Source organism: Ctenopharyngodon idella, chromosome 21 (genome assembly GCF_019924925.1).
Source record: "Ctenopharyngodon idella isolate HZGC_01 chromosome 21, HZGC01, whole genome shotgun sequence".
In the NCBI taxonomy this organism is placed as follows: Eukaryota; Metazoa; Chordata; class Actinopteri; order Cypriniformes; family Xenocyprididae; genus Ctenopharyngodon; species Ctenopharyngodon idella.
Window position 1 is genome coordinate 30,235,195 of NC_067240.1, and position 26,421 is coordinate 30,261,615.

General features: G+C 39.0%; 2 protein-coding genes and 1 long non-coding RNA gene across 4 annotated transcripts in view; 2 read left to right on the top strand and 1 right to left on the bottom strand.

Moving 5' to 3' along the window:
* The window catches only part of LOC127503526 (uncharacterized), a 66,639-nt gene that overhangs the window by 10,425 nt on the left and 29,793 nt on the right, over positions 1-26,421 (bottom strand). The window lies entirely within an intron of this gene.
* Positions 1-26,421, top strand: part of LOC127503524 (DNA repair protein RAD50-like) — a 41,200-nt gene that overhangs the window by 5,386 nt on the left and 9,393 nt on the right. The window contains exons 6-20 of the mRNA XM_051877461.1: positions 1,019-1,223; positions 1,557-1,685; positions 2,414-2,579; positions 5,684-5,877; positions 5,963-6,169; positions 7,763-7,945; positions 9,665-9,822; positions 11,382-11,557; positions 12,023-12,260; positions 13,653-13,842; positions 15,417-15,543; positions 17,235-17,428; positions 22,812-22,922; positions 23,103-23,195; positions 23,289-23,402. Coding sequence (XP_051733421.1) covers positions 1,019-1,223; positions 1,557-1,685; positions 2,414-2,579; positions 5,684-5,877; positions 5,963-6,169; positions 7,763-7,945; positions 9,665-9,822; positions 11,382-11,557; positions 12,023-12,260; positions 13,653-13,842; positions 15,417-15,543; positions 17,235-17,428; positions 22,812-22,922; positions 23,103-23,195; positions 23,289-23,402 — 2,485 coding nt within the window. The remainder of the gene's footprint in view (positions 1-1,018; positions 1,224-1,556; positions 1,686-2,413; positions 2,580-5,683; positions 5,878-5,962; positions 6,170-7,762; positions 7,946-9,664; positions 9,823-11,381; positions 11,558-12,022; positions 12,261-13,652; positions 13,843-15,416; positions 15,544-17,234; positions 17,429-22,811; positions 22,923-23,102; positions 23,196-23,288; positions 23,403-26,421) is intronic.
* LOC127503525 (DNA repair protein RAD50-like) overlaps positions 2,179-26,421 on the top strand; it is a 95,872-nt gene continuing 71,629 nt past the window's right edge. Inside the window, exon 1 of the mRNA XM_051877464.1 lies at positions 2,179-2,251. The gene's annotated coding sequence lies outside the window, so the exon portion shown is untranslated. The remainder of the gene's footprint in view (positions 2,252-26,421) is intronic.

Here is a 26,421-nt window from a genome sequence, read left to right on the forward strand (position 1 = left end):
GCTAAGCTGATTTGTTAAAAAAACAACAACAACAACAACAATTGTTTACAACTGAAACAATGAACATAAATGAAACGATTCATTCACTGATAAGTTTCATTCAGAAACACTGTTTAATTCACAAAAACACCACTTTATAATTTATCCAAACAAATATGTTGATGACCAGCCTATCTGAAGTTAAATATATGTAAAATCTACTAAACTAAATTTGTAGTATTCAGTTACTTTTTTTTTCCACATTGGCTTGTCATGTTGCGTCTTTTACTCATATTAAAGGGTTAGTTCACCCAAAAATTTTTAATTCTGTCATTAATTACTCATCCTCATGGTAGTCCTTCATTCATCTTCAGAACACAAATGAAAATATTTTTGATGAAAGACAGCAATTTAATTACCACTTTCAAGGCCCAGAAAGGTAGTGAAGACATCGTTAAAATAGTGCAGTGGTTCAACCTTAAAGGGTTAATTATTTTTGAAGGGTTAAAAATTGAAACTTAAAACTTAACCTTAAAGGGTTAAGATATTTTTGATGAAATCCGAAAGTTTTTATCTCCCATACAAAGCAATGAAATGACCACATACAAGGTCCAGAGAAGTAGTAAAGGCATCATTAAAATAGTCTCAGTGGTGCAACCTTAATGTTATGAAGCAGCGAGAATCCTTTTTTTGCACAAAAACAAAACACAAACAACAACTTTATTCATCGATTTCTTCTCTTCCCTGTCAGTCTCTTACACAGTTGACGCAGTAAACGCAGTGCAGAGCTTCCGTGTTTATGTCCAAATGCCGGCTCAGTATTGGCCGCCGCTGTTCACGTGAGCAGCTCGACACATGCGTGTGATGGTGACGCAGGAGCCGGCCAATAATGAGTCGGCATTCTGACGTAGAACCTGAAAGCTCTGCAATGTGTCTACAACGTCAACAGCGTAGGAGATTTTCATTTTTGGGTGAACTAACCCTTTAAGCTGGCATCACAAATGAATGGCTGAAAATAACCACAACCTTTTGCTTGAAGGTACATTAAGGTTTTGGAGACTCTGCGAACGTTGAGGCTGAAGCAGGCCAATACGGTTAAAACCTGCCAGATGGAGCTCAAGTACCTAAAACAGAACAAAGAAAAGGCCCAAGAGATTAGAGAGCTGCTGACCACTAAAGAGGCTCAGCTGTCTTCCTCCAAAGAGAATGTCCAACGCATCGAGAATCAGATTGACCCACTGGAGGTGAGACACAAGATTTTGTAGGCTAATTTGTAGGCTTTTTAAAAACAAACAACAAAAAAAACAGTCATTTAAATTCTTTACTAATAAAAAAAAGTCATCAAGACAATTTTTTTTCTTTTTATTTGAAACTTTAGATACAAACTAAAAGATAAATTTGATCCTAAATTATTGATAAGTCTGACAGTGCAAAAACAGAAGCTTCACATAATTAATCAACTGAGTTGATGAGCAAAAGATCAAAGCTGTTGTAAAATAGTCAATTCATTTTTAGCCTATACACGTATGCAGTCATGTTATGTATATTCACCAAACACACTTTCCCCATATTTTTAGAACCGATTGTATGACATTGACAGCAGCCTCAGCAAAGTAATGAAGTTGGATAATGACATCAAAGCTCTGGAAAGCAGGAAGAAACAGATGGAGGATGATAACCAGGAACTAGAGGAAAAGATGGAGCAGGTAACCAAAGTTTATTAAAAAAAAAAAACAGTCATCAGTTATAACACTTTCGCTGCCCTCAGAATCAGAATTAGTCATAAAAGCCAGATAATGATCATATGAAGGCAGAGGAAGTGTTTTGCATAGAAAACATGTACAGGATGTTCAGTTATGGATTGTTTTGGTTTATGTACTGCTGCTGTTTTTCATCTGATATTGAAACGAGGGGGTTGCATTTGCTTTCTCATCTTTGTCATTTGTGTTTTATTGTTTAAAAATAAAAGAGGGGTCCATCCGCTAGCTTTTCTTACTAAAAGCCATTCAATTTTCTTAATTTACCTAAGGGTTCTTCTAGACTACTGGTGATGGAAATTTTTGTGTGTTAGTTCTCAACAGTATTTTCATTGAAGTAACATTACTGTTGATGCTTTGGTCAAGTGGTAGTGAAAGATTTGGGTTCAACTTGAGTCATGTCCCTATTTCATCCTTCCCTCTTTCTTTCCCCAAAGATTTCTTCTTAAATTGTAATGAAATAGAGAGACAACCATCAATACTAAAGAATTTCCTCTGGTCTGGAGAAATATAAGGTTATCTGCATAACAATGAAAAGTAATACCATGTTTCCTAAAATTATTGCCTAAAGGGAACATGTACGGATAGAAAAACGAAGGGCCTAAGACAAAGCCTTGTGTCACACCGTTTGTTCATTTCTTGGGGAGCCCTGACTCTGTGTTGTGCTGTGTTTTTAGGTGTTTCAGGGCTCAGATGATCAGCTGCAGGATATGTATCAGAACCACCAGCGGACTGTTAAAGAGAAGGAAAGAAGACTTACGGAGTGTCAGCGCGAGCTTGAACGGGCTGGCCAAGAGTGCCAGAGGATGAACCGCAACAAATCTTACCTGCTAGTTGAGCAAGGTAGTCCTTTGCTCATTTGCTCTTCATTTATTTTCTGTGGTGGTGGACATGTGTTCTCTATATATGCTTGAATGGTTGTTCAGTGGATTATAGTATTTAAAAGAATCAATAATGATAATGTCCTTTTGTAGTTTACATCACAGCCTGATTTGCTACTCACTTGATATTGTATGTCACACGAGTTGCAATAGTTGCAACCAGCAACTATTTATCTGCAACTATCTGTTCAATACTTCTTTGATTAAGTGGGGAAAAAATCTTTTAACCCAATTAAATAACGCAAGCACTTGATGTGGCAACCTGCAGGCCACATAAAAGCATGCTCACGTCATGACCTTTTTAGAAGTGCTCATATAAAGTGCTTTCGTCTCATGCTTTGGACAACTTGTGTTGAACACATTTATTTTTGCTTTTGTCTCACTTTGTGGCCTTCATCATTCATGAAATGTAGGGCTGTGCAATAAATCGTAATTGATTTTCGATTTTGAATTTAGTTTCCAATGATTTTTGTGCTGCTGCTACATTCAGCGGTGCGCTTTCGTTCGTTGTTTGATATTAAACAGTGGAATTAAAAGCTCATTAAGCCGCGAAAGAGACACTGTTCCACAGGCGCCATTCTGTGATGGAGACGGAGTGGAACGCGCAAAGTATACTGTGGGCTTCGGATTCGCTTCTAAACGGTAACATAGCCTACACACAAAAAAATCAAAATGTCGTTTTGGTATGTATCCTTGTAAACACAGTCGGTTATGTCTTAAGTGATATTAAACTGTTGAGAAACAAAACGCATGTGTAACAGTATATTGGATCTGTGCATTAGCTCTCAAAGTGACAGCAGCCCAATATTACTGCTTCAGTCTGTGTCATTAAGGTTAATCAAACAACAAAAGACAAAGATAAAATCACTCTCTGCTCTTGAATTAATAGCTTTTGTAGCTTAAATAAGGATTAATCTATATTTAATGTACACAGTGAAGACTATGCAATGTTATTTTACATTTCATTAGTTTCTGTTGTAGGCTATTACTTACCTGAATACCATCTTTCTGAAGAAACTTAAAGCTCTGTTTATTTAATTTGTAGTTTTGTTCTGTTGTATTTATTTGTCCATTTAATTAATTTGTTTGTTCTTAATGTATTGCTGACTGTTTACTTGTCTTCTGTAGCTGTTTTGAGGACTTTTTACTAATCTACATTAGTTAACCTAATATTAGTTTTTGTAGCCTTTTTTAGCGGGGTTTTTTTTGTAGCGTTTTTTGTAGTATTTTTACTGATATCTAAAATGAATCATATCATGAAATAAGACTTTGATCGTATCACCCCCCCAATAATCGTGTTAAATAATCGTGATTTCAGTAGTGACCAAAATAATTGTGATTATGATTTTTGCCATAGTCAAGCAGCCTTAATTAATGTGTTTTTTTTTTTTTCATTGAAATTACTACTGCTGCAAATTTTCTTCACTAATGAAATCCACATTAATTAAATAATAAACTTTAATGTTGGCAAATTTTGGTTTTATAGATTATTATTGCAGTCCTAAAGTACACTACAGTGGGTACGGAAAGTATTCAGACCCCCTTAAATTTTTCACTCTTTGTTATATTGCAGCCATTTGCTAAAATCATTTAAGTTCATTTTTTTTCCTCATTAATGTACACACAGCACCCCATATTGACAGAAAAACACAGAATTGTTGATATTTTTGCAGATTTATTAAAAAAGAAAAACTGAAATATCACATGGTCCTAAGTATTTAGACCCTTTGCTCAGTATTTAGTAGAAGCACCCTTTTGATCTAATACAGCCATGAGTCTTTTTGGGAAAGATGCAACAAGTTTTTCACACCTGGATTTGGGGATCCTCTGCCATTCCTCCTTGCAGATCCTCTCCAGTTCTGTCAGGTTGGATGGTAAACGTTGATGGACAGCCATTTTTAGGTCTCTCCAGAGGTGCTCAATTGGGTTTAAGTCAGGGCTCTGGCTGGGCATTCAAGAACAGTCACAGAGTTGTTGTGAAGCCACTCCTTCGTTATTTTAGCTGTGTGCTTAGGGTCACTGTCTTGTTGGAAGGTAAACCTTCGGCCCAGTCTGAGGTCCTGAGCACTCTGGAGAAGGTTTTCGTCCAGGATATCCCTGTACTTGGCCGCATTCATCTTTCCCTCGATTGCAACCAGTCGTCCTGTCCCTGCAGCTGAAAAACACCCCCACAGCATGATCTTGGACTCTTGGAGTCCTTCAGGTGTTTTTTCATGTGTCTTGCACTGAGGAGAGGCTTCCGTCGGGCCACTCAGCCATAAAGCCCCGACTGGTGGAGGGCTGCAGTGATGGTTGACTTTCTACAACTTTCTCCCATCTCCCGACTGCATCTCTGGAGCTCAGCCACAGTGATCTTTGGGTTCTTCTTTACCTCTCTCACCAAGGTTCTTCTCCCCCGATAGCTCAGTTTGGCCGGACGGCCAGCTCTAGGAAGGGTTCTGGTCGTCCCAAACGTCTTCCATTTAAGGATTATGGAGGCCACTGTGCTCTTAGGAACCTTAAGTGCAGCAGAAATTTTTGGCCAGATCTGTGCCTTGCCACAATTCTGTCTCTGAGCTCTTCAGGCAGTTCCTTTGACCTCATGATTCTGATTTGCTCTGACATGCACTGTGAGCTGTAAGGTCTTATATAAACAGGTGTGTGGCTTTCCTAATCAAGTCCAATCAGTATAATCAAACACAGCTGAGAAAGACAGCACCTGAGTTAAATATATGAGTGTCACAGCAAAGGGTCTGAATACTTAGGACCATGTGATATTTCAGTTTTTCTTTTTGAATAAATCTGCAAAAATGTCAACAATTCTGTGTTTTTCTGTCAATATGGGGTGCTGTGTGTACATTAATGAGGAAAAAAAATGAACTTAAATGATTTTAGCAAATGGCTGCAATATAACAAAGAGTGAAAAATTTAAGGGGGTCTGAATACTTTCCGTACCCACTGTATATACACTAAAAACTAATACTTTCAAATCAAGTGATTTTGTTCAAAATGCATTTTTAGCAGGAAAAAAAAAAAGTTTATTCTTTCTCAGAGCTGTTCATCATCATTGTTTCTGTTCATTTGAAGGCCGTCTGCAGTTGGAGGCAGATAGGCACACAGAGAACATTAAAAAGAGGGACACCCAGGTGAAAAGTTTAGCGTCTTCCCTGGAGTTGGAGGGCTATGATCGGACACCTCTTAACGAACGTCAGCTCCAGAGCTTCCACAGACAAGTCAAAGAGAGACTGGACCAGGACTCTAAAGACCTCAACCAAACTATGGTAGATAAATATCCTGAAATGTCATATATTCTTAAAAGTTAAATTTTAGTACTGCCATTTTTTAATAATAATTTCTTGTTTTTAGCATGATATGCAGGAGAAAGAGGCACAGAAGCAGCAAAGCATCGATGATCTCCGTGATAAGAAGACCGGTCTAGAGAGAACCATTGAGCTGAAAAGAGACATACAGGCCAAAAAACAACAGGAACTGAAGAACATCAAGTCTGATCTCCAAAAACTGGAGGGCTCCTCTAGCAGACTGCAGGAGCTGGACACTGAGCTTCAGAAAATGGTTAGACACACAGACGACTTGCTTTGAGCATTAGATATATTTTATCTGTCAATGTTCTGTTGGTTTCCTAAACTGAAACCTTAACTAAAATTACTATGGACCAGAAGTGAAAAAATAGTGGACACTGTAATTTTTGCGGCTGACCTTATTGCATATGTGTTTGTTTTCCCTCTTAGATGTAAATTTATGTTTGGAGTATAATTTACTAATATTTGTGGTAGTCAGTTGGTATATACACTATTATTAAAAGTGCCCCTATTATGCTATTTTTAAAGGTTCCTAATTTTGTTTTGGAGGTCTCCTACAATAGGTTTACATGCATCAAAGGTCAAAAATGCTTTCATTTTCTCATAATATACATTGAACTTTTCAATGACTCTCAAACTACTCGTCCGATGCTTCACTCTCTAAATCCCTTGTTTCCACAAGCCTACTCTGCTCTGATTGGCTAAACGGCCCAGTCTGTTGTGATTGGTCTACAGCTTATAGTGCTTTTGGAAGCAAAACGCCCATTACCATAACAGAACTTCAGCTCCGGATGTTTCCTAAAGCTCAGCAATTGTACACACTGTAAATACAGTAACGATGGCATCGATTTTACCATATCAATCCGAGCGAGAGTCCGATAATGAAACATTGGAAGAACTAGTTATTCAACCCGAGCCTTCATCACAAGGACGACTTGAGCAGGACGTCTCTCAGTGATACGCTACTCAGTTTTACGTTCATGATGAAATGTTGCAACTGTAATTGCTTACCATCAGCATTAATAAGTGTATGTCCATCAACAAACCGATGTGTATATTTCTAATTTATTGCGGTGCACATGTGGGAACTGTATTATTAACAGTATCAATAACAGTGCATACGTTAGCCGAGCACTAACATGAATGACTGATGCAACATTAAAGTTTGTAAAACAAATCTTGCTCCATACTTTATCATTACTCAAAATATGTATCTCTGTGGTAATTTTAACCACTGCCTCTTCACATCCTCATCCTTTGGAAGTGTTTACAAAGAGAATTTGCTTTTGCAGAGCGGAAAACCGTGTCTTCTCGACATGTACACAACACGAACCAGCAACAGCGTTTGAGAGTTGGTCAAAGTAGACGTTGTTCACGGGCAGCCAATAAAGGCCATAGGCGAGCATTTGGCAAATGTGTTACCCAGTGACATATAGCCATCACGGAAGTGGGATTCAAATTCCTGATGACTCATTTAGGCTGTTCAGAGTCTTTCTTTTGAGAGACAATAACTTTATTTATCGTGCACGGTGCACTTTCGGCTTCACAACTTTGCAGATCGTTTACATTCACAGACAGCTACATTACGCGTTGCATGAAAGGTAATGTTTGAAAAAGCATAATAGGGGCTTTAATGCCCAAAAACACGTGTCTTGTCCATTTTGCCCTTGACATGGCTCCCACTCCCATCTGCACTTTTATGGGATTACTGTCTCACACTAAATTGCCCTGTTTAGTAAATAAATTGTAGAAAGAAAACAATACTAAATGCAAGTAACAAAACTAACATCATTGACACCCTGCATTATTTTTGTATATGTTTGTTTTAATGTGTTTGTGTTCGTAGGAGCGGGAGCTTGATAATGCTGTGCAGGCCTGTACTGTGGACTGTCTGAAGGCAGAAGTAATTGAACTACAGAGGGAGAAAACTGAACTGGATCAGGCCCAGCGCAGATTGGATAAGGAGATGGAACTGCTCAACACACACACCAGGGCACATGCAGAGATGGACATGCTCAAGAAGAACAAGGTGAGCTCGCACATCATTCTCACCTGCAGCCATATCACCCTGTAGCCCAAGAGTGGTAACCCCCTGAAGCTAATCAGGGTTTAGCCTGGTCATTACCTGGATGGGAGACCTCCTGGAAAAACTAGGTTGCTGCTGGAACTGGAAGAGGTGTCAGAGAGGCCAGCAGGGGGTGCTCACCCTTACCCCTTTTCCACCAAGGCAGTTTGAGTGCTGGTTCAGAGCCAGAGCCTAGTTTCGAATCAGTTTTTCCCAAAGCACCAGCTCTGAACCAGGAAAAGTGGTTTGTAAGCAGCACCAAAACATTGCTGGTCTAGAAGTAAAAACCGCTTGTGCCAGGGGCTGGGGGCAGGGTCACCGTGACCAACAAGATGAACAGAAACTTGTGACCACCATTTTTGAAATAGCAGCTAATCGAGCTAATAGCAGCTCGATTGTAATCTCCGTCTACGCAAGTACGCGAGCTGCACGAACACGTTGAATTCGCCGTGTTTGGATGCTGATGTAGGTTCACAAAGCCATGAGCATCAATAGTAACGCAACGTCCGCCATTGTTGATGGTGTGTTTGTGTTTGGCGCTGCCACGCTAGTGTTGTTGGTAAAGATGAGACGTATACAGCGACGTAAGACCTGGCTCTGTGGTGGCCCATGGAAAGGCAAGCCAGTTCTTAAAATGCTCGCTAGTCAAACCAACTCTATGCCTAATTCTGAAACAAATGCAGAAAACATAAACAAAACAAATGCCTTGGGACAATAGAGAGCAGTGCAGGGATGACATCAGATCCCAGAAGACTTGGATCTGCTGGTTCCTTATGGGGTTTTATAATGGGGTTTTTCAGTTCACGATTAAAATAAAGCCTGTGGTAAACATAACTTGACAATACTTTGACGTTTTGTTCTACAATGTAAACTGCACATCAGAACAAGAAACATCCAGGATTCAGCTAATAATCTCAAATACCATAATATATCCTACAAAATTTGTTAAAAGTAATAGATATGTATTAGTAAGCCAGCACAATGCTTGCAGTATATAACTGTAACACCTAGATGTCAGCACAGTCTTTTTTTACGATTTCCTGACCACCTAATATTCTCGTCTTTTATTAGCACAAAAAAATTTACTATTTATAACAGTAGGTGCATTGTGTTAAATTTCAGTTTAAAAAAAAAAAAAAACTGATGCTTTTTAAAATGAAAACTAATTCTAGTTTTATTTTAAAATGTTTGCTTGAGGCATCAAAGTAATTTATAACACTCAAATAGTTTCTTCAGAAATGTTCATACTACTTTTAAAAAGTAAGAGTGTTTACAATTTTCAGTCCTATTTTGTTCATACTTACATTTTGAAACTTTCTGAAAATAAATAAATAAATAAAATATATAAAATTTGAGTGTAGCATAAAAGCAAAGAGAATATACTACTATTTATATTTCAGCAGTTTTCGGTTTCTATTAAATACAGTATATGAAATACCCAAATTATTCCCATTATCACATTTATCGAAATGTTCTGAATCAGAGCACACTGAGAGATATTATCTCTTTCTAGGCATTATATGACAGAATACAGAATATGAAGCGCAGTAATGTCTGGATAGAGCAATCTATATACTCAAACATAGTAGTTTTATGATCAGTGCTTATGCCAGAAGGGGGTTTGCAAAGTGACAATTTTATCTAACAAGAAAAGAAAAAGTTAATCTCTGCTTCGGATTCCAGATGGATAAAGAGGAGCAAGTGAGGAAGATCAAGTCAAGACATAATGAAGAGCTGGTGTCTCTGCTGGGACACTTCCCAAGCAAGAGAGAGCTGGAAGACTGGATCCACTCCAAATCCAGAGAGATCAACTCCACCAGAGAACGACTCAGCAAAATGAAGTATGTGACACTTTTTAGTGATTTGTTTTTCCACAAACATTTGTATAATAGTAGGTGTATAATAAGTTAGAGAATGCCATAAATTATGATATTCAGTGTGAGGGTATAAAACATTTCATACAGTTTCATGCATCAGAATCTGAATGTCTACGTGATAAGTGACACACACATGCATTTGTACAACCACCCACATACATAAATCTTATACATAATTGGTTTCGATTCCGGGTTCCTGAGGAACAGGTCATCTTCAGGTCAGTGGGACATGCGTTGTAGTATTCAGATGGTGACGTTGTCTAGACACATATAGCTAAAAATTCATATTAAAGACACTTGTAGTAGTGTACATAAACTATTTGTAAAATAATTGAAGTTCACACACATCAATAGAATACATGTTTACATGTAAAATAATATCAGAGAATGTATTTGCACAATAAAATGTAATTATTCTCCAACTTACTGTAACTTTTAACAGTGGTGAATTAATTCCCAATAATGGTAATACATGGGTCATTGACGAATAAGGTTTTTAAAAGTGTAAAAAAAAAACATAATGGAGATCTAATTAATTTTGAAGTTTTATTAAGTGTTAACAATGAGATTATGTGGTTTTTATAATCAATTAACACTGCTTTTGTCATTTTTTTACAAGATGGACAAATTTTGTCACCAAAAAAGTCATTCGGTTTAACCAAAATTTCGGTTTTACAGAATGACACTTTTGGTTATACCGAATGATGATATTTTCAAACAGTGCTAACAGGCTGATATCTAGCTAGCTAGCAAAAGGACAATCAAACATTTTATATTTAGTACAAGTTTTTAAAATATTACAACATTTTCCATGTTTTATAGCAGTTGTACCGAATGACCTGATGTTTCGGGACATGCGTATGAGCAAGAGAGATTTAGTTACTTTGCTTCATGACCATGTGGTCTTTTGCAGGTGTCTGAATGATGTCACATCCTGTCATGGATATTGATATATGTTATGATATTGAACACATGACTTGATCCAAAATGGTCCCTTTATATTGGTTAGTCCGAATAGCATTACTGAAATTAATTTTTCCGGATATTCTTTCTCATAACAAAGCAACGACTTATACACATAATTTTAATGCCATTTTGCACTATGTTGATATATGATGTTATACAATCATACCAGAATAAAAAATACATACATTTATTACACTTTAAGGTATTTTAATCACAAATGAAATGTCTGTATTGGCCTTTGGACGTTTAAACCAAATTACCCTTTGACACTTCAAAATCTTTAAAATACCTTTATATGTAGCAAAATATAATTAAAACCTTTTGGATTTGATAAAAGAGATCTAGTTGTACTTCCTTACATACTTTGGATGTCATATCTTTGTTTTTTATTATTATTAAGGCCTTTGAACAAAAAAAAAAAAAATGACCCGTCACGTTAGGATTGAACCTGCAGCCTTGGGATTGTAATTTGCTCTGGTTCAGACTTGATGTTGAGTAAACTAACTAGCATTGCTAGACGAGACTCTTGAGGAAATTTTCATTTTTGTTTTTCATAGCAAGGAGCTTGCGTCTGGAGAACAGAATAAGACTCACTTCGCGGCAGAAATCAAACGTAAGGAAGAGCTGCTGGCCAGTTATGAAGAGAGACTTTTTAACGTGTGCGGCAGTCAGGACTTCCAGTCGGACCTGAGCAAACTAGATGATGAGCTGGAGAAGTGTTCTAAACAGAGAGGTACGGAAGTGTGTTCGGCATGGTCATACTGATGCTCTTAGAAAACCTTTTAGATCCACACAAAATATACATTCTGTGCTAATATTGGAGGAAAATCTTCAGAAAAATGCAGAATTGATATACATTTGGTAGAAAATGCAAAAATAATGAGGACACACTGTACATGAACGCATTAGGGCAGAGGGATGTGTTTTGTGTATGATGGCCTTTGAATTCGACTGAAGTCTGTGAAGCTTTTCCGATGCAGATTCTGTGTGGGGGTCTGTTTGATGGTAAATTACTGTTCATTGGCAAACAGGATATTGACTGCTATGACAAGTACAGCAATGACTGTTGATATGAAGTAACAAGCTGGAAACTGTGGTAGGTGATTATGTTACCCACACAGTATGTGTGCTAAATCAGAAGATCCCTAGTTTTCTGTGTCTTTTTTCTCTTCTCTGGCCTGGATCTTTCTCTGAGTAGCCATGCTGGCGGGTGCCACAGCCGTGTACAGTCAGTTCATCAGTCAGCTGACGGAGGAGGGCGAGCCCTGCTGTCCCGTATGTCAGCGCGTGTTCCCGTCAGAGGCAGAGCTCCAGGATGTCATTAATGACATGCAGTCCAAGCTGCGGCTCGTCCCAGACAAACTGAAGAACACTGAGCAGGACTTGAAGAGAAAAGAGCGCAGACGTGATGAAATGATGGCTCTGAAGCCCATCAGGCAATAACAGTTTACTGTCTATCTGTCTGTTCATTCATTCATCACTCTATTTATCTGTCTGTCTATTACTCAATCTGTTTATCACTTTAACCCTCCATCCTTTACCTAATGTTCATCCATCCATCTTTTACTTCACCTATAATCCATCCATCCATCTCTTCTCCTATTCATCCATCCATCTATCCATCCATCCACTTATTTACCCCTTAATTCCCCTATCCTTCCATCCATCCACCTGTTAACCCCGTCATTCCCTATCCGTCCATCCATCCATTCTCCTATTCATCCATCCATCCATCCGTCCACCTATTTACCCCTTCATCCATTCATCTTCCATCCATCCGTTCTCCTATTCATCCATCCATCCATCTGTCCACCTATTTAGCCCTTCATTCCCCATACTTCCATCGATCCATTCACCTGTTCACCCCTTTATTCCCCCATCTTTTCATCCATCCACCTGTTCACCCCTTTATTCCCCCATCTTTTCATCCATCCACCTGTTCACCCCTTTATTCCCCCATCCTTCCATCCATCCTTCCATCCACCTGTTTACCCCTTCATTCCCTCATCATCTTTTCATCCATCCGTTCACCTGTTCACCCCTTTATCCCCCCATCCATCCATCCGTCCAACTGTTTACCCCTCCATTCTCCCATTCTTCCATCCATTTACTTGTTTACCCCCTTATTCCCTCATCCATCCATCCATCCATTCACCTGTTTACCCCTGCATTCCACCATCCTTCCATCCATCAATTCGTTCACCTGTTTATCACTTCATTGCTCCATCCATCCTTCCTTCCTTCCGTCCGTCCATCCATCCATCCATCCATCCATCCATTCACCCCTTTATTCCCCCATCCTTCCATCCATCATCTGTCCATCTGTTTACCCCTTTATTCCCATCCTTCCTTCCATCATCCATCCACCTATTTACCCCTGCATTCCCCCATCCTTCCATCCATCAATTCATTCACCTGTTTAACCCTTCTTTCCTTCACCCTTCCTTCCTTCCTTCCATCCATCTGTTCGCCTGTTCACCCCCTCATTCCCCCATCCTTCCATCCATTCGTTCACCTTTTTACCCCTTTATTCCCCCATCCATCAATCCGTTTACCTGTTCATCCCCTCATTCCCCCATTTTTCCATCAATCCCTCCATCCACCTTTTTACCCTGCATTCCCCATTGATCTGTTCACCTGTTTAACCCTTTATTACCACATCCTTTCATCCATTCACCTGTTTACCCCTTCATTCCCCATCCATCCGTCCGTCCATCTGTTTCCACTTTCATTCCCCTATCCTTCCATCCATCCGTTCACTTGTTTACTCCTCCATACATCCATCCACCTTTTATATTAATATTGATGAATCATTTTTGTACTGACAGGCAGTCCATAGTGGAGCTCCAGGAGAAAGAGCTGCCAGAGCTCAGAAATAAACTCCAGCGTGTAAATCGAGAAATCGAGAAGCTGAAAGGAGACACTGAGGAGCAGGAGACACTGCTGTGCACACTGATGTCTGAGGAAGACACAGCCAAGGCCTGTCTGCAGGATGTCTCCCTCATGGATCGCTATCAGGTCTAAGCTCATCTCCAGTCAACCCAAACACAGAAAATAAAATCCAGTAAAATGCAGCACATCAGAACAACACAACATATATTTAAAGACTTATTTATTAATCACATAGTATTAATCACATACTGCAGTATTGTGATTCTTTTTAAATATACACAATACTGCAAGTTTATTATTTACTTAATGTCAACTTTTCTGAAGTCATATAGTAGCTTTATGAAGAACAGAGCAAAAGTTGTTATCCGGTTGTAAAGGTGCACAATGCAGGATTTTCAGTTACTGTTTGTAAACCCAACATTCGAACGTGGCCCCTCCTTACAGACGGAACACCGCCAAAGGCGCAAGCCCTTTCACCTGTCATGATATATCAGTTGCACATGCAGCCCAAATACTCAAGAGAATACCAACGGGAAGATGAGTGATGAGCTGTTTTGCAATTATTTTTTTCAAATATTGTTTTTTGCGCATAAATAGCATTTTGTGCATAAATAGCATTTTGTGTATACAAAAGAACAGTTACGCTAATAGTTATATGACTGCCTGTAATTTGCGAGCAAGTTTAGTCAGGTCTTGACCGCATTACAGTTCCATATCACTTCGCCAAATGATTTCAGTTAACTGCGGTTCTTGAAGAAGATAAACTTACAATTTCGCTATTAGTAGAGACACTGCTGCCAAACACTGTTGAGAGACACACAGACTCAGGTAGGCTAATTCACACACACACTCTCTCTCTCTCTTTCTCTCTCTCTCTCTCTCTCTCTCTCTCTATTTCTCTCTCTCTCATAACTGTGTAGTTAACTGTATTAGTCTGTTATTAGTGGCTCAAGCCTTCGTTACTAGTTCTGAAATGATGTTTTGGAATTAGCAACGGAGGCTTGGGATGAGATGCGTAAGAAATTAGTCACACACACAAGTGTGTTTTAAGGACAAAAAACTGACACATGTCTTGAAATACAACATCTGAACGGTGTCTTGAGGTGTGGTAACCGTAGTATAAGCGGAATAATTGACTCCGGTCCGTTGCATTATTAGAAAAAAATGCACACCCAAGGTGTAACGGCCACTCCACTTCGTGTATTCAGTGCATTATTTTCTAATAATTCAACGGCCCATCATCAGTTATTCCTTACATAGTTTATACATAGTTTTTTTTTTTTTTTTTTTTTGAAAATCCTGCATAGTGCACCTTTAAGTCTGACGTCACACATTACAGTTTCCAGGTCCAAATGCTCCTTTAGATCCCAGAAGAAAACAACAAACTGCAAATGTACTCTGACGGTGTGAGTGTCATGATCCAATCATGATCCTAAACTTTATCTCCATAGAAATCTCAGTTGGCCAGACAGTAAAATATTGGTGTCTGGGACAGAGTCCAGAGACCGTAGTGTACCCCATGATTGTTTTAAAAATCTTAGCTTAAAGGTGTGCTATAAATGAATAGTTCTCCTAAATGGCTGTTGAGATATAAATAGAGTAGAAACCTGGACCCGGAAACATTAATTGATGTGTTACAACTTAACAAGCAGTACTTTTATTCAACTGTGCATAATCAGATTGTTTCTTGTTATATGTAGCTTGACCTGAAGGATGTAGAGAGAAAGATTGCTCAGCATGCAGCCAGGCTGCAGGGAGTTGACCTCAGCCGCACCATGCAGCAGGTCAGCCAGGAGAAACAAGAGACCCAACTCCGCCTGGACACCAGTACGTTTAGCAGTTTATGTAGAATGTGAATGTATATCTCATGTGAATGTACACTCCTGTTCAAAAGTTTGGGGTCTGTAAGATTTCAGTTTTTGAAAGAAGTCTCTTATGCTCACCTAGGCTCTATTTATTTTATCAAAAAGTGAAATATTATTACAATTTAAAATATTTTCTGTTTTAATATATATATATATATAATAGTGTAATTTGTTCCTGTGATGACAAAGCTGAATTTTCAGCATCATTAGCATCATTCAGCATCATCTTTAGTGTCAAATGATCCTTCAGAAATCATTCTAATATGGTGATTTGGTACTGCTTAAAACAGTTGTGCTGCATAATATTTTTGTGGAAACCGTGGTACTTTTTCAGGATTCTTTGTGGATAGAAAGTTCAAAAGAACAGCAATTCAAACCGTAATCGAAATCTTTTGTAACATAATAAATACCTTTACTGTCAATTTTAATCAGTTGAATTTAGTCTTTTGCTGAATAAAAGTATTAATTTCTTTAAAAAAAAAAAATCTTACTGATCCCAAACTTTTAAATGGTCATGTACATTATTTGTCATTTGTTCTTTGATGTTTATATTCTATTTATATAAATATATAAGAAAAATTGTATATCTTAGGTACTGTATTAACAGATAGACAGAACAACCAACCTAGATAGATAGACACAGACAGACAGACAAGAGATACAGACAAGGCTTAAGCCTAGTCCGAGATTAAAATGCATGTTTGAGCTATCTTAACTGAAAGCAACCTGCTCTGACATTAAAATATGTCAGTGCCATTGTTTTTTCTCAAGATGTACACAAGTAATGTTTTTTTTCTAAGGCACGTTTATAAAAACTACTTAAATTGTCTTAATTTAACTAAGGCCTTCTCCTGGCTAAGCCCTGTCTGTGAAACCAGTCCTTAATGTTTTAAATGGTTATTTGCTGTTAATGTCATGATAAATAAAAAATGATAGGCCCTCAATTTATTTTGAACTCATAAAAACTGCATGCATTGTTAAAGGGTTAATTCACCCAGAAATGAAAATTCTGTCATTAATTATTCACCCTCATGTTATTCCACACCCATAAGACCTTCGTTCATCTTCGGAACACAAATTAAGACATTTTAATGAAATCCGAGAGCTCTCTGACTCCTCAATAGACAGCAATTTAATTACAACTGTCAAGGTCCAGAAAGGTACTAAAGAAAACGTTAAAATAGTCCACATCACTACAGTGGTTCAACCTTAATTTTATGAAGCAACGAGAATACTTTTTGTGCGCAAAAACAAAACAAAAATAACGACTTTATTTAACAATTTATTCTCTTCCCTGTCAGTCTCCTACGCTATTGATGTAGTAAACACAGTGCAGCGCTTCCGTGTTTACGTCCGAATGCCGGCTCAGTATTGGCCAAAGCTGTACACGTGAGCAGCACGATGCATGCGTGTGATGCTGACGCAGGAGCCAGCCAATAATGAGTCGGCATTCTGACATAGTACAGAATTTATATAGTACAGAAGTGTTAGCAAAATGCTGTTAAAATTAATTTTATATGTAGAATGTCACACCACAGGACATGTCAACATAAAGTATTTTATGTCAAATACCCAAATACTGGTCAAATCAGTTGTAACACCTATATGTCCCTGTTAATCACTGTGTATCTATGTGATGCTCCTTGTGTGTAGCCTGCAGTAAGATCGAGCTGAAAAGGAAACTGATCCAGGACCAGCAGGAGCAGATCCAGGCCTTGAGGAGCAGTGTAAACGAGATTCGTGGAGAAAAGCTCCAGATCTCTAGCAACATGCAGAAACGTCAACAGTTGGAGGAGCAGTGTGTGGAGTTCTCCACTGAAATCCAAACGCTCCACCGAGACATTCGAGTGAGGAGCACAACTCCACTTAAATGTGCCTTTGATTCATAATAAGAAAAGTTCTCTTCATAGGTTCACCTGACGCTGTGTTATTAGCTGACATTATGGAAACACCCACCAGGTGTGACGATTGTCTGAAGCCTGTATAGAATCACAATTCATTAGCTGATTGTGCTTGCACTGGTCACTGAGGCATGTGTCACCAGTGTCTCATAAGGATGTGATCATGGCATCACTCTTCAGAAATCTGACCCATGTAGTGTAGATTATTATCCTCTGGGTGAACATGACAGCATTTCGTAAGTGTGTGGCTCTGTGTCCTTTTTTATTACGAGCAAGGAATTGCATGACAAGTGTGTTAAGTGCTTGGGGTATCATCATGCTCAAGCCGCAACTTAAAGGAACACTCCACTTTTTTTTGAAAATAAGATCATTTTCCAACTCCCCTAGAGTTAAACAGTTGAGTTTTACCGTTTTCAAATCCATTCAGCCGATCTCCGGGTCTGGCGGAACCACTTTTAGCATAGCTTAGCATAGTTCATTGAATCTGATTAGACCGTTAGCATCTCGCACAAAAACGACCAAAGAGTTTCGATATTTTTCCTATTTAAAACTTGACTCTTCTGTAGTTACATCCAAGACCGACAGAAAATGAAAAGTAATGCGTAATATCATTGCGCCTGCTGCACCCATGGTACGGCAGCAAAGTTCCTTGATTATTACGCCGGAATAAGAGTATAGTTCCTAGCCATATCGGCCTAGAAAATCGCAACTTTTCATTTTCCGTCAGTCTTAGTACACAATGTAACTACAGAAGAGTCAAGTTTTAAATATGAAAAATATCGAAACTCTTTGGTCATTTTTGAGCGAGATGCTAACGGTCTAATCAGATTCAATGAACTATGCTAAGCTATGCTAAAAGTGGTACCGCCAGACCCAGAGATCGGCTGAATGGATTCGAAAATGGTAAAACTCAACTGTTTAACTCTAGGGGAGTTGGAAAATGAGCCTATTTTCAAAAAAAGTGGAGTGTTCCTTTAATGACTGATGACTTAATGACTCAGCCCTGCAAGAATCATAAAATGAAAGTTCTTCATTCCCTACTCTAGTTCTGCCATTCCTGAAGCACCGGAAGTGCTTAGGGATGCAATTGTTGAGTTATGTGAGAGAGGCGGCTATGGGGAGTGACCCAACAAATTTCTACCTCATGCTTTCTCTTTTTCTCTCTCTGAATCGCATGCAAAAAGCCTCTCTGGTTGAGTTTGCACATGATGGTTTGTGTCCAGATCTGGAAGCTCCTGGTGCAATCTCTTTCGGTTTAGAGGATGATTATGATGTTCTGTCCACAGCCACTTTGGATTCTGAGGTGTTTGCTGGCAGTCCCTCTAGCAGCCAGGAGGTTTTCTCATCTTTATTCTGCAATTAGTTGTTGAATGTTGTTTCTCGCACTGTGGATAAGTTCAGCCTCAGGCTCAATCCAAGATACATGAGCAATTCTTGGCCACCTGAAGCACATCCTCCTCGCAGGCCTTTGCCTTTCATCCAGGATCTCCATCAGAGTATATCGATCACAAACTCATATGCTTCTGAGTTCACCACTATCTCTAAGGTACACTTAAGGTACACTGGTGGAAGGTACACTTGCTGCTCTCAGATTCAAACCGGAGATTGGTTTGTTACCATCGATCTGTGGTTTTGTAGTCAAATTGTCCAGAAACAAGAATTTTGTCAGGATTGATTTTGGTGGGCAAAGCTTGAGAGTTTAGCTTTTTCCAAATTGTCCCTGGCATTCATCCTCTGTCCTCTGTACATTCATGAAATGTATGGAGGCTCAAGGGCATGGAGGTTCTAAACTACCTTGACCATTTAGATTTGGTTCTGATTTGTGGGGGCTTGGGTTGAAACTAAACCCCCAGAAAGGCATCTTGTTGCCAAGGCATTGAACATTTTTTCTTGGAGTGGTTCTGGACTAATGCGCAATATTTGTCACCTGCTTGCATTCAGTCATTTCGCCTCAGAGTAATTTCAAAGCAGGGCCTATGGTCAATGTGGGTTTGTGTCTCCCGACTATTAGGTCTTATGGCAACACTGTCCCCAGTGATTCTGCTGGGCCTGCACCCTATGAGGCCATTTCAGTTGTGAATCAACGGTCATGGAGAGTAAGTCCCTGCTGACGCTTTCACCGCAGACTCGGAGGGTGCTATCAGACTTGGTTACAATGTAAACCCTGTTTTGACCCAAGGCTTTCCTTCAGGTGCAATCTGTTGTTGCAAGATAATCGAGACAGATGCCTCTGTGGAAGGCCAATCAGCTCAACTGGCACATAAGTTGCCTGGTGATGATAGCTCTTTCTGGACTTAGTCCATTTTCTTCCAGACTTCGAAGTTGCCATGTGTTGGTGAGGATGGACAACACATCGGTGATCTCGTATCTGAACTGTCAAGAGGAAATGTGTTCTCTCCCCAAGTGCAGGTTAGCAAGTTGGGTTCTACTCTGAGCACAGAACAAGTTTCTGTCATTAAGGGCGAGCCATGTCCAAGGTCAGTTAAACCTGGAAGCAAATTTACTCTTGAGGTACAGGTTGAGGCCCAGAGAGTATAGGGCGAAGTTGGATCTCTTTGCTTCCAGAAAAACAGTCCAGTCCCCTCTTCGGTTCTGTCTGTCCTCTACATTACTTCTGGGAAAAGATGCTCTGGTGCAGCAGTGGCAGAGGTTTGGTGGCATCCTCATCACGGATGTGGAATCTTTGGGTTTGACCTTTGATTGGATCTGGTCTCTCCTCTGAGATAAGCAAGACCATCTTAAATTCTAGGAAACCCTCTATGAGGCGCCTATGTGCCTTCAAGTGTTGGCTTATTGTGTCGTGGTGCAGAGATTGACAGCTGGATTCGATTCGCTGCCTGTAGGTTGACTCTGGTTTTCTGGTTTATGTATGGGTTGAGGCAGCTAAGACCTTTCCGCTCTGTACATGTTCCCTCATTGGATTTATCTGTGGTTTTGGAAGGTTTAACAGATTCTCCATTTGAGCTATTGGAATCCGCTGCAGCCCTTGTATGGATTTTGCTTCTGGTCAGGTGAAGGTCTTGTTGTGACCTAGGTTAGGATACATACCCAAGGTTGCATCAACTTCATTTTACTCCCAGGTTGTTTTGTTGCTGCCCTTTTCTTCTCCACCCTTTGAGTCTTGGGATAATGTAAAAGGTTGCATAGGCTTTGCCCGGTTAGGTGCATTTTAAGTCAATTTCACTGCTATGTAAAAAAAAAAATCCAACAGAACCCACTGGTGCGTTCATCGACCCCATAGGGTTAAAGGTTTACGTTGACCGAACAAGCCAATCGTGTAAGTCTGAGCAGCTGTTTTTTTTTTTTTTTTTTTTTTTCTTCTGTGGCCATAGTCTCTGCCTCATGTCCATGGACCGTTGGCTGATCTTCTGATGCATATGTCACACAAAATGGGAAACACTTCAGGAATTTCAAAGTCGTCATTTAATTGGTTGAATTTGTGTGTCGCGTTCTTACAACTGCATATTTCTGCAGATATATTCATCTATATTTGTCATTCAAAAAGGGAAACCGGCACTGCAGGCTGCTGATGCACAAACCGTAAACAAAGCAGTGTGTGCTTACCGTTTTGAATATTAGTCATGCTGATCACTCACTCCGCTCGTGTTAATATTAAAATATTCGTCCAGGAACACACAGGTAAAATGATGTAAAAATTAGAACTGCCTTCTGTCTATTCCATCTTGACTTCTTTGCTCCCAATTTGCTATTATTCTCATGCACTTAATCGTTCACTAAACTGAACAGCCAATCAGAGTTCTCTCTCTCACCGACGGTCTGACGCCAAGTCTACTTGCTGAATCAGCAACCCCAACCCCCCCTTGGTGTGTCCCGGGCTTAACATGTTGGTCAGATGTCCTCTTGTGTGTTCCTTGGCCATTGAAAGCTGCTATGGAGTCCAGACCTTCTGCCGTCTGGCTGCACGAGACTACTGTGGCCATAGCACAGGAGCTGCTGCTACTAAGCAAAGGATGTTGCATTGGGTGAGAAATGCTATTTGTAAAGCTTATGAGGCGTGTGGGTTATCTTTGCCTCTGGTCATTCATACACACTTTACTACGGTGTCACTTTTTCCCAGGCTTTGTTTAAAGGAGCGTCCTTGGAGGATATTTATGTAGTGGCAGGCTGGGCTTCTCTGAACACATTGACAGATTTTATAATCTTGATATTGTCTTGGCCCCAGGTTCCCAGGTTTCTTTTTTTTCTTTTCTTTTAGTTTCTTTTTTTTTTTCTTTTTTTTTTTTTTCACAGTCATTCTTGTTTGTCAGTGTTTTATGTTTGTGCAGTCACACACTGATAAACCAGCAGTTACATAGTCGTGTGGTGCTGTGGTGTACTGTTACTATAGTATCAGCTCCTGACTCAGCGTTGAGTGAACCTATGAAAGCATACATGTGGGTTATATTTTGCAATTATTCTGCAAAGAATGCATTGAACTAATCAAAAATGACAGTTATATGTGTATATATATATATATATATATATATATATATATATATAATTTTTTTTTTTTTTTTTTTTTTTTTTTCATCAAAGAATCTGAAACCACAGTTTCCACAAAAAGGTTAAGCAGCACAATATTTTTCAACATTGATAATAAGAAGAAATGTTTGAGCATTAAATCAGCATATTAGTATAATAGTATAATGGCTGCTGAAAATTACAGGCATTAATTAGATTTAAAATACACTGCCCGGCCAAAAAAAAGTCACTGTTTGGATTTGAATAGGCAAATGCTTAAGAGTTTATGACTGGATCATTATTGCAGTGATTATTATATTTCTAGCATGTTATATGTTTAGCAACAGTTCTTCTAACCCTAACAAACATGTAGGAACCATGACCATACTCCAGGATGACAATTCATTAGGCTCAAATTGTGAAAGGATGTTTAGGAGGGAGCATGAAGAATCATTTTCACACGTGAATTGGCACCTCTGAGTCCAGATCTTAATTTCATTGAAAGTCTTTGGGATGTGCTGGAGTAGACTTTACAGAGTGCTCACCTCTTGCATTGTCAATGCAAGATCTTGACTAAAAATTTAATCACCTCTTGATGGAAATAACCTCACAACATTTATTTCCATTTCAACCTTTTTTTTTTTTTTTTTTTTTTTTTTTTGGCCAGGCAGTGTATATTAAAATAGAAAACAGTTTTTTGAAATTGTAATAATAATTCCAACAGTTTTTACTGTATTTTTGATCAAATAAATGCAGCTGTGGCAAGCATAAGAGAATTCTTTTCAAAAACATAAAATCTTACAGAGACCAGACTTTAAAACGGTGGTATAATCATATCTTTACTGTTGTGTCATGATTTGTTTATTAGGATGCAAAGGAGCAGATGTCTCCTCTAGCTGCAACTCTGGAGAAGCTCCAGCTAGAGAAACAGGACCTTGCCAAGCGCAGGATGCAAAAACAGGCAGAAGGGCAAGAAAAGGTGTTGGTTTACTTGTTTTCGAATTTATGTTTTAGGTTTTATGTGACTCATAATTTATGTTTTCTGTAAAATTATTATCCACAATGTATTGCATGATTGTGGAGGTTGTGGATTTTTACTTTAATGCAAGACAAAGTCATTGCTTATCAGAGTTGACTAAAACTTTGTACTTTCTTTTAGATAAATGCAATCAAGGAAAAAGTAAAAAACTTGACCCAACTTGAAAAAGAGATCACCAAGTACATTGAAGAGGACAAAGACACCTACAAAGAGGTATGAAAATATTTTGTGCAATCTCTTAGCTCTCATTTCCTAATATATGCAAGTTTTGTCCCCATTTATTTTCATTGACTTTTTCTTATTTAGCAAAAAGAAACTGAGCTACAAGAGGTGGAAAAACAACTACACGAGGCTGAAAAACACAGAGAGAAGACCAATAAAGACATGGGCAACATCCGACAAGATATTGACACTCAGAAGGTCAAGCAAATCTTCATGTGTTTTTGCTTTGTTGTTGCATAGGCTTACTATTCACAAAACACATTAAAATGCAGACACGCAAACACCAATAAATAAATAAATAAATGAATAATCTAGGAAGAGATGCAAATATCAGCAGATTATGACAAATTTCTAATAATTTTCATACCTGCGTAGAGCTGATGTTGTGCAAGCAGAGACTTATTGACCAAAAATGTACAGAAAAAAAGACATTTAATGGTGTGAAAGAGGCTAATGAATGAAATGTCAGCATGAACCTCCAGCTTTGTTCAAACATTGTTGAATTTGTTAACCAATATCTAATTAATTAAGTGGCTGATGGCATATACAGGCGCATCTCAATAAATTAGAATATCATGAAAAAGTTTTTGTTTTTTTTCTCTGTAATTTAATTCAAAAAGTAAAACTTAAATATATTCTAGATTTATTAGACATAAAGTAAAATATTTCCAGACTTTTTTGTTTTCATTTTGATGATTACAGCTTGCTGCTCATTAAAATCAAAAAATCAGTATTATTAGAATATTTAATTTCAAGTTCTATTAAATTATTATTCTCAGGGTATAAATACTGGGTTTAGGTCAGTAATCCCAACAGCAGTCATGGGGAAGTCTGCTGACCCTCTACAATGAGGGTAAGCCACAGAGGGTCATTGCTGAAAGAGCTGGCTGTTCGCAGAGTGCTGTGCCAAAGCATATTCATGGAAAGCTGACTGGAGGGAAAAAGTGTGGTAGGAAAAGGTGTACAAGTGAAAGGAATGACCGCAGGCTTGAGAAGATTGTCAGGCGAAGCCGATTTAAGAACTTAGGAGAGCTTCAAAAGGAGTGGACTGAAGCTGGAGTCAGTGCATCAAGAGCCACCGCACACAGACGTCTTCAGGAAATGGGCTACAACTGTCACATTCCACCTACCAAGCCACTTCTGAACCAAAGACAATGTCAGAAGCGTCTTACCTGGGCTAAGGAGAAAAAGAACTGGACTGTTGCTCAGTGGTCCAAAGTCGTCTTTTCAGATGAAAGTAAATTTTGCATTTCATTTGGAAATCAAGGTCCCAGAGTCTGGAGGAAGAGTGGAGAGGCACAGAAACCATGTTGCTTGAAGTCCAGTGTGAAGTTTCCACAGTCAGTGATGATTTGGGATGCCATGTCATCTGCTGGTGTTGGTCCACTGTGTTTTCTGAAGTCCACAGTCAACGCAGCCATCTACCAGGACATTTTAGAGCACTTCATACTTCCTTCTGCTGACAAGCTTTATGGAGATGAAGATTTTATTTTCCAGCAGGATTTGGCTCCTGCCCACACTGCCAAAGGTAGTTCAATGACCATGGTGTTACTGTGCTTGACTGGCCATCAAACTCACCAGACCTGAACTCCATAGAGAATCTATGGGGTATTGTCAAGAGGAAGATGAGAGACACCAGACCCAACAATGCAGATGAGCTGAAGGCCGCTATCAAAGCAACCTGGGCTTCCATTACACCTGAGCAGTGCCACAGGCTGATTGCCTCCATGCCACGCCGAATTGATGCAGTAATTAATGCAAAAGGAGGCCCTACCAAGTATTGAGTGCATAGAAATGAACATACTTTTCAGAAGCCTGACATTTCTGTTTAAAATATTCTTTTTCTTTTAGTGGTCTTATGAAGTATTCTAATTTATTGAGATAGTGAATTGGTGGGTTTTTGTTAAATGTGAGCCAAAATCATCACAATTATAAGAACCAAAGACTTAAAGTACTTCAGTCTGTGTGCACTGAATTTATTTAATACAGGAGTTCCACAATTTGAGTTGAATTACTGAAATAAATGAACTTTTCCACGACATTCTAATTTATTGAGATGCACCTGTATAAAGGAAGCCAAAAGTCTTAGGGGGCTTTTACACTGGCAGTTTAGTTCGAAACGGGGCGCGGTTCGCATGAAAAATCGCTAATGTGAATCAAAAATGTGAAAGCTGTCATGTGAACCCGGGTGCGCGTCGGGGTACCGAACCCGAGAGGTGAAGGACCTGAAGGAGGTGGTCTGAGTTCGGTTGCACTCAAACTGTGCTGCAGTTTGCGTGAATATGAAAGCAACACGTACTCGGGTGCACACTTGTTCAGGAAGTAAAGTAAGCTGCACATGTGTTTTCACCAATTGTAATGTATTTACTTAAATAAAACACATACAAGAGATAATAGTTTTGATGATTTATCTTGGATTCGAGCAGGAGTGAGCCTGCAGTGTATTCACGCTTTGCGAGTTCAATCAGAGTGGCAAATGAATGGCAATCAGCTGTCTCCTCAAAATAGGCTGCTTGCAAACAGCGAAAAACATGCGGCGCACGTACAGTAAACACAAGTGTCGTTTACTCTGCTGCACATAACAGCACCACATTAATAAAAAACACAATTTATTGACCCGTGTTCTGTTTTCTGTCATGGGCCTTGCACGTCTGTGATGACGTAAGATGAATGCAAACGCTCCAGGGTCGATAGAATCAATTCAGTGAATCAGTGTGAAACCAGACCAAAGCTGCGGGGGGCACTGGAAACAATTGCGCCCGGGTTCGGACCGCGGCAAACGAGCCCAGTGTGAAAGCCCCCATAGACAATTTAAATCCAGGATTTAATCCTGTAAATAAAAGTTTCATGATTTGGAAAAGTTAAAACAGAAATGTTTAATGTAAAATTTAGAAATATTTAATAATCTGCATTATTTTAAGGTCACTCATCAAATTAGCGCTCATCAAATCTGAAATTTCTGTCATTGTTATTCTAAGTCATCTATATTTAGTCATCCTATTGACATATAAGTCATCTTATTTTTCTTAATCAGCCTTTTGGATTCAGTTGTCGGGTGGTAGTTTAAAATTGCAAAATTTTTAGCTGATTAACCAGCTGAGCCCACTTCAATCCAGCAATCCACATCTGAACGCATATGTTGTTGTAATGTGCTTACATTTCTGTTTTTCCTAAAATGAAACATATGTTTTTTCTGTTTTCCCTTTTGTTTGTGGAT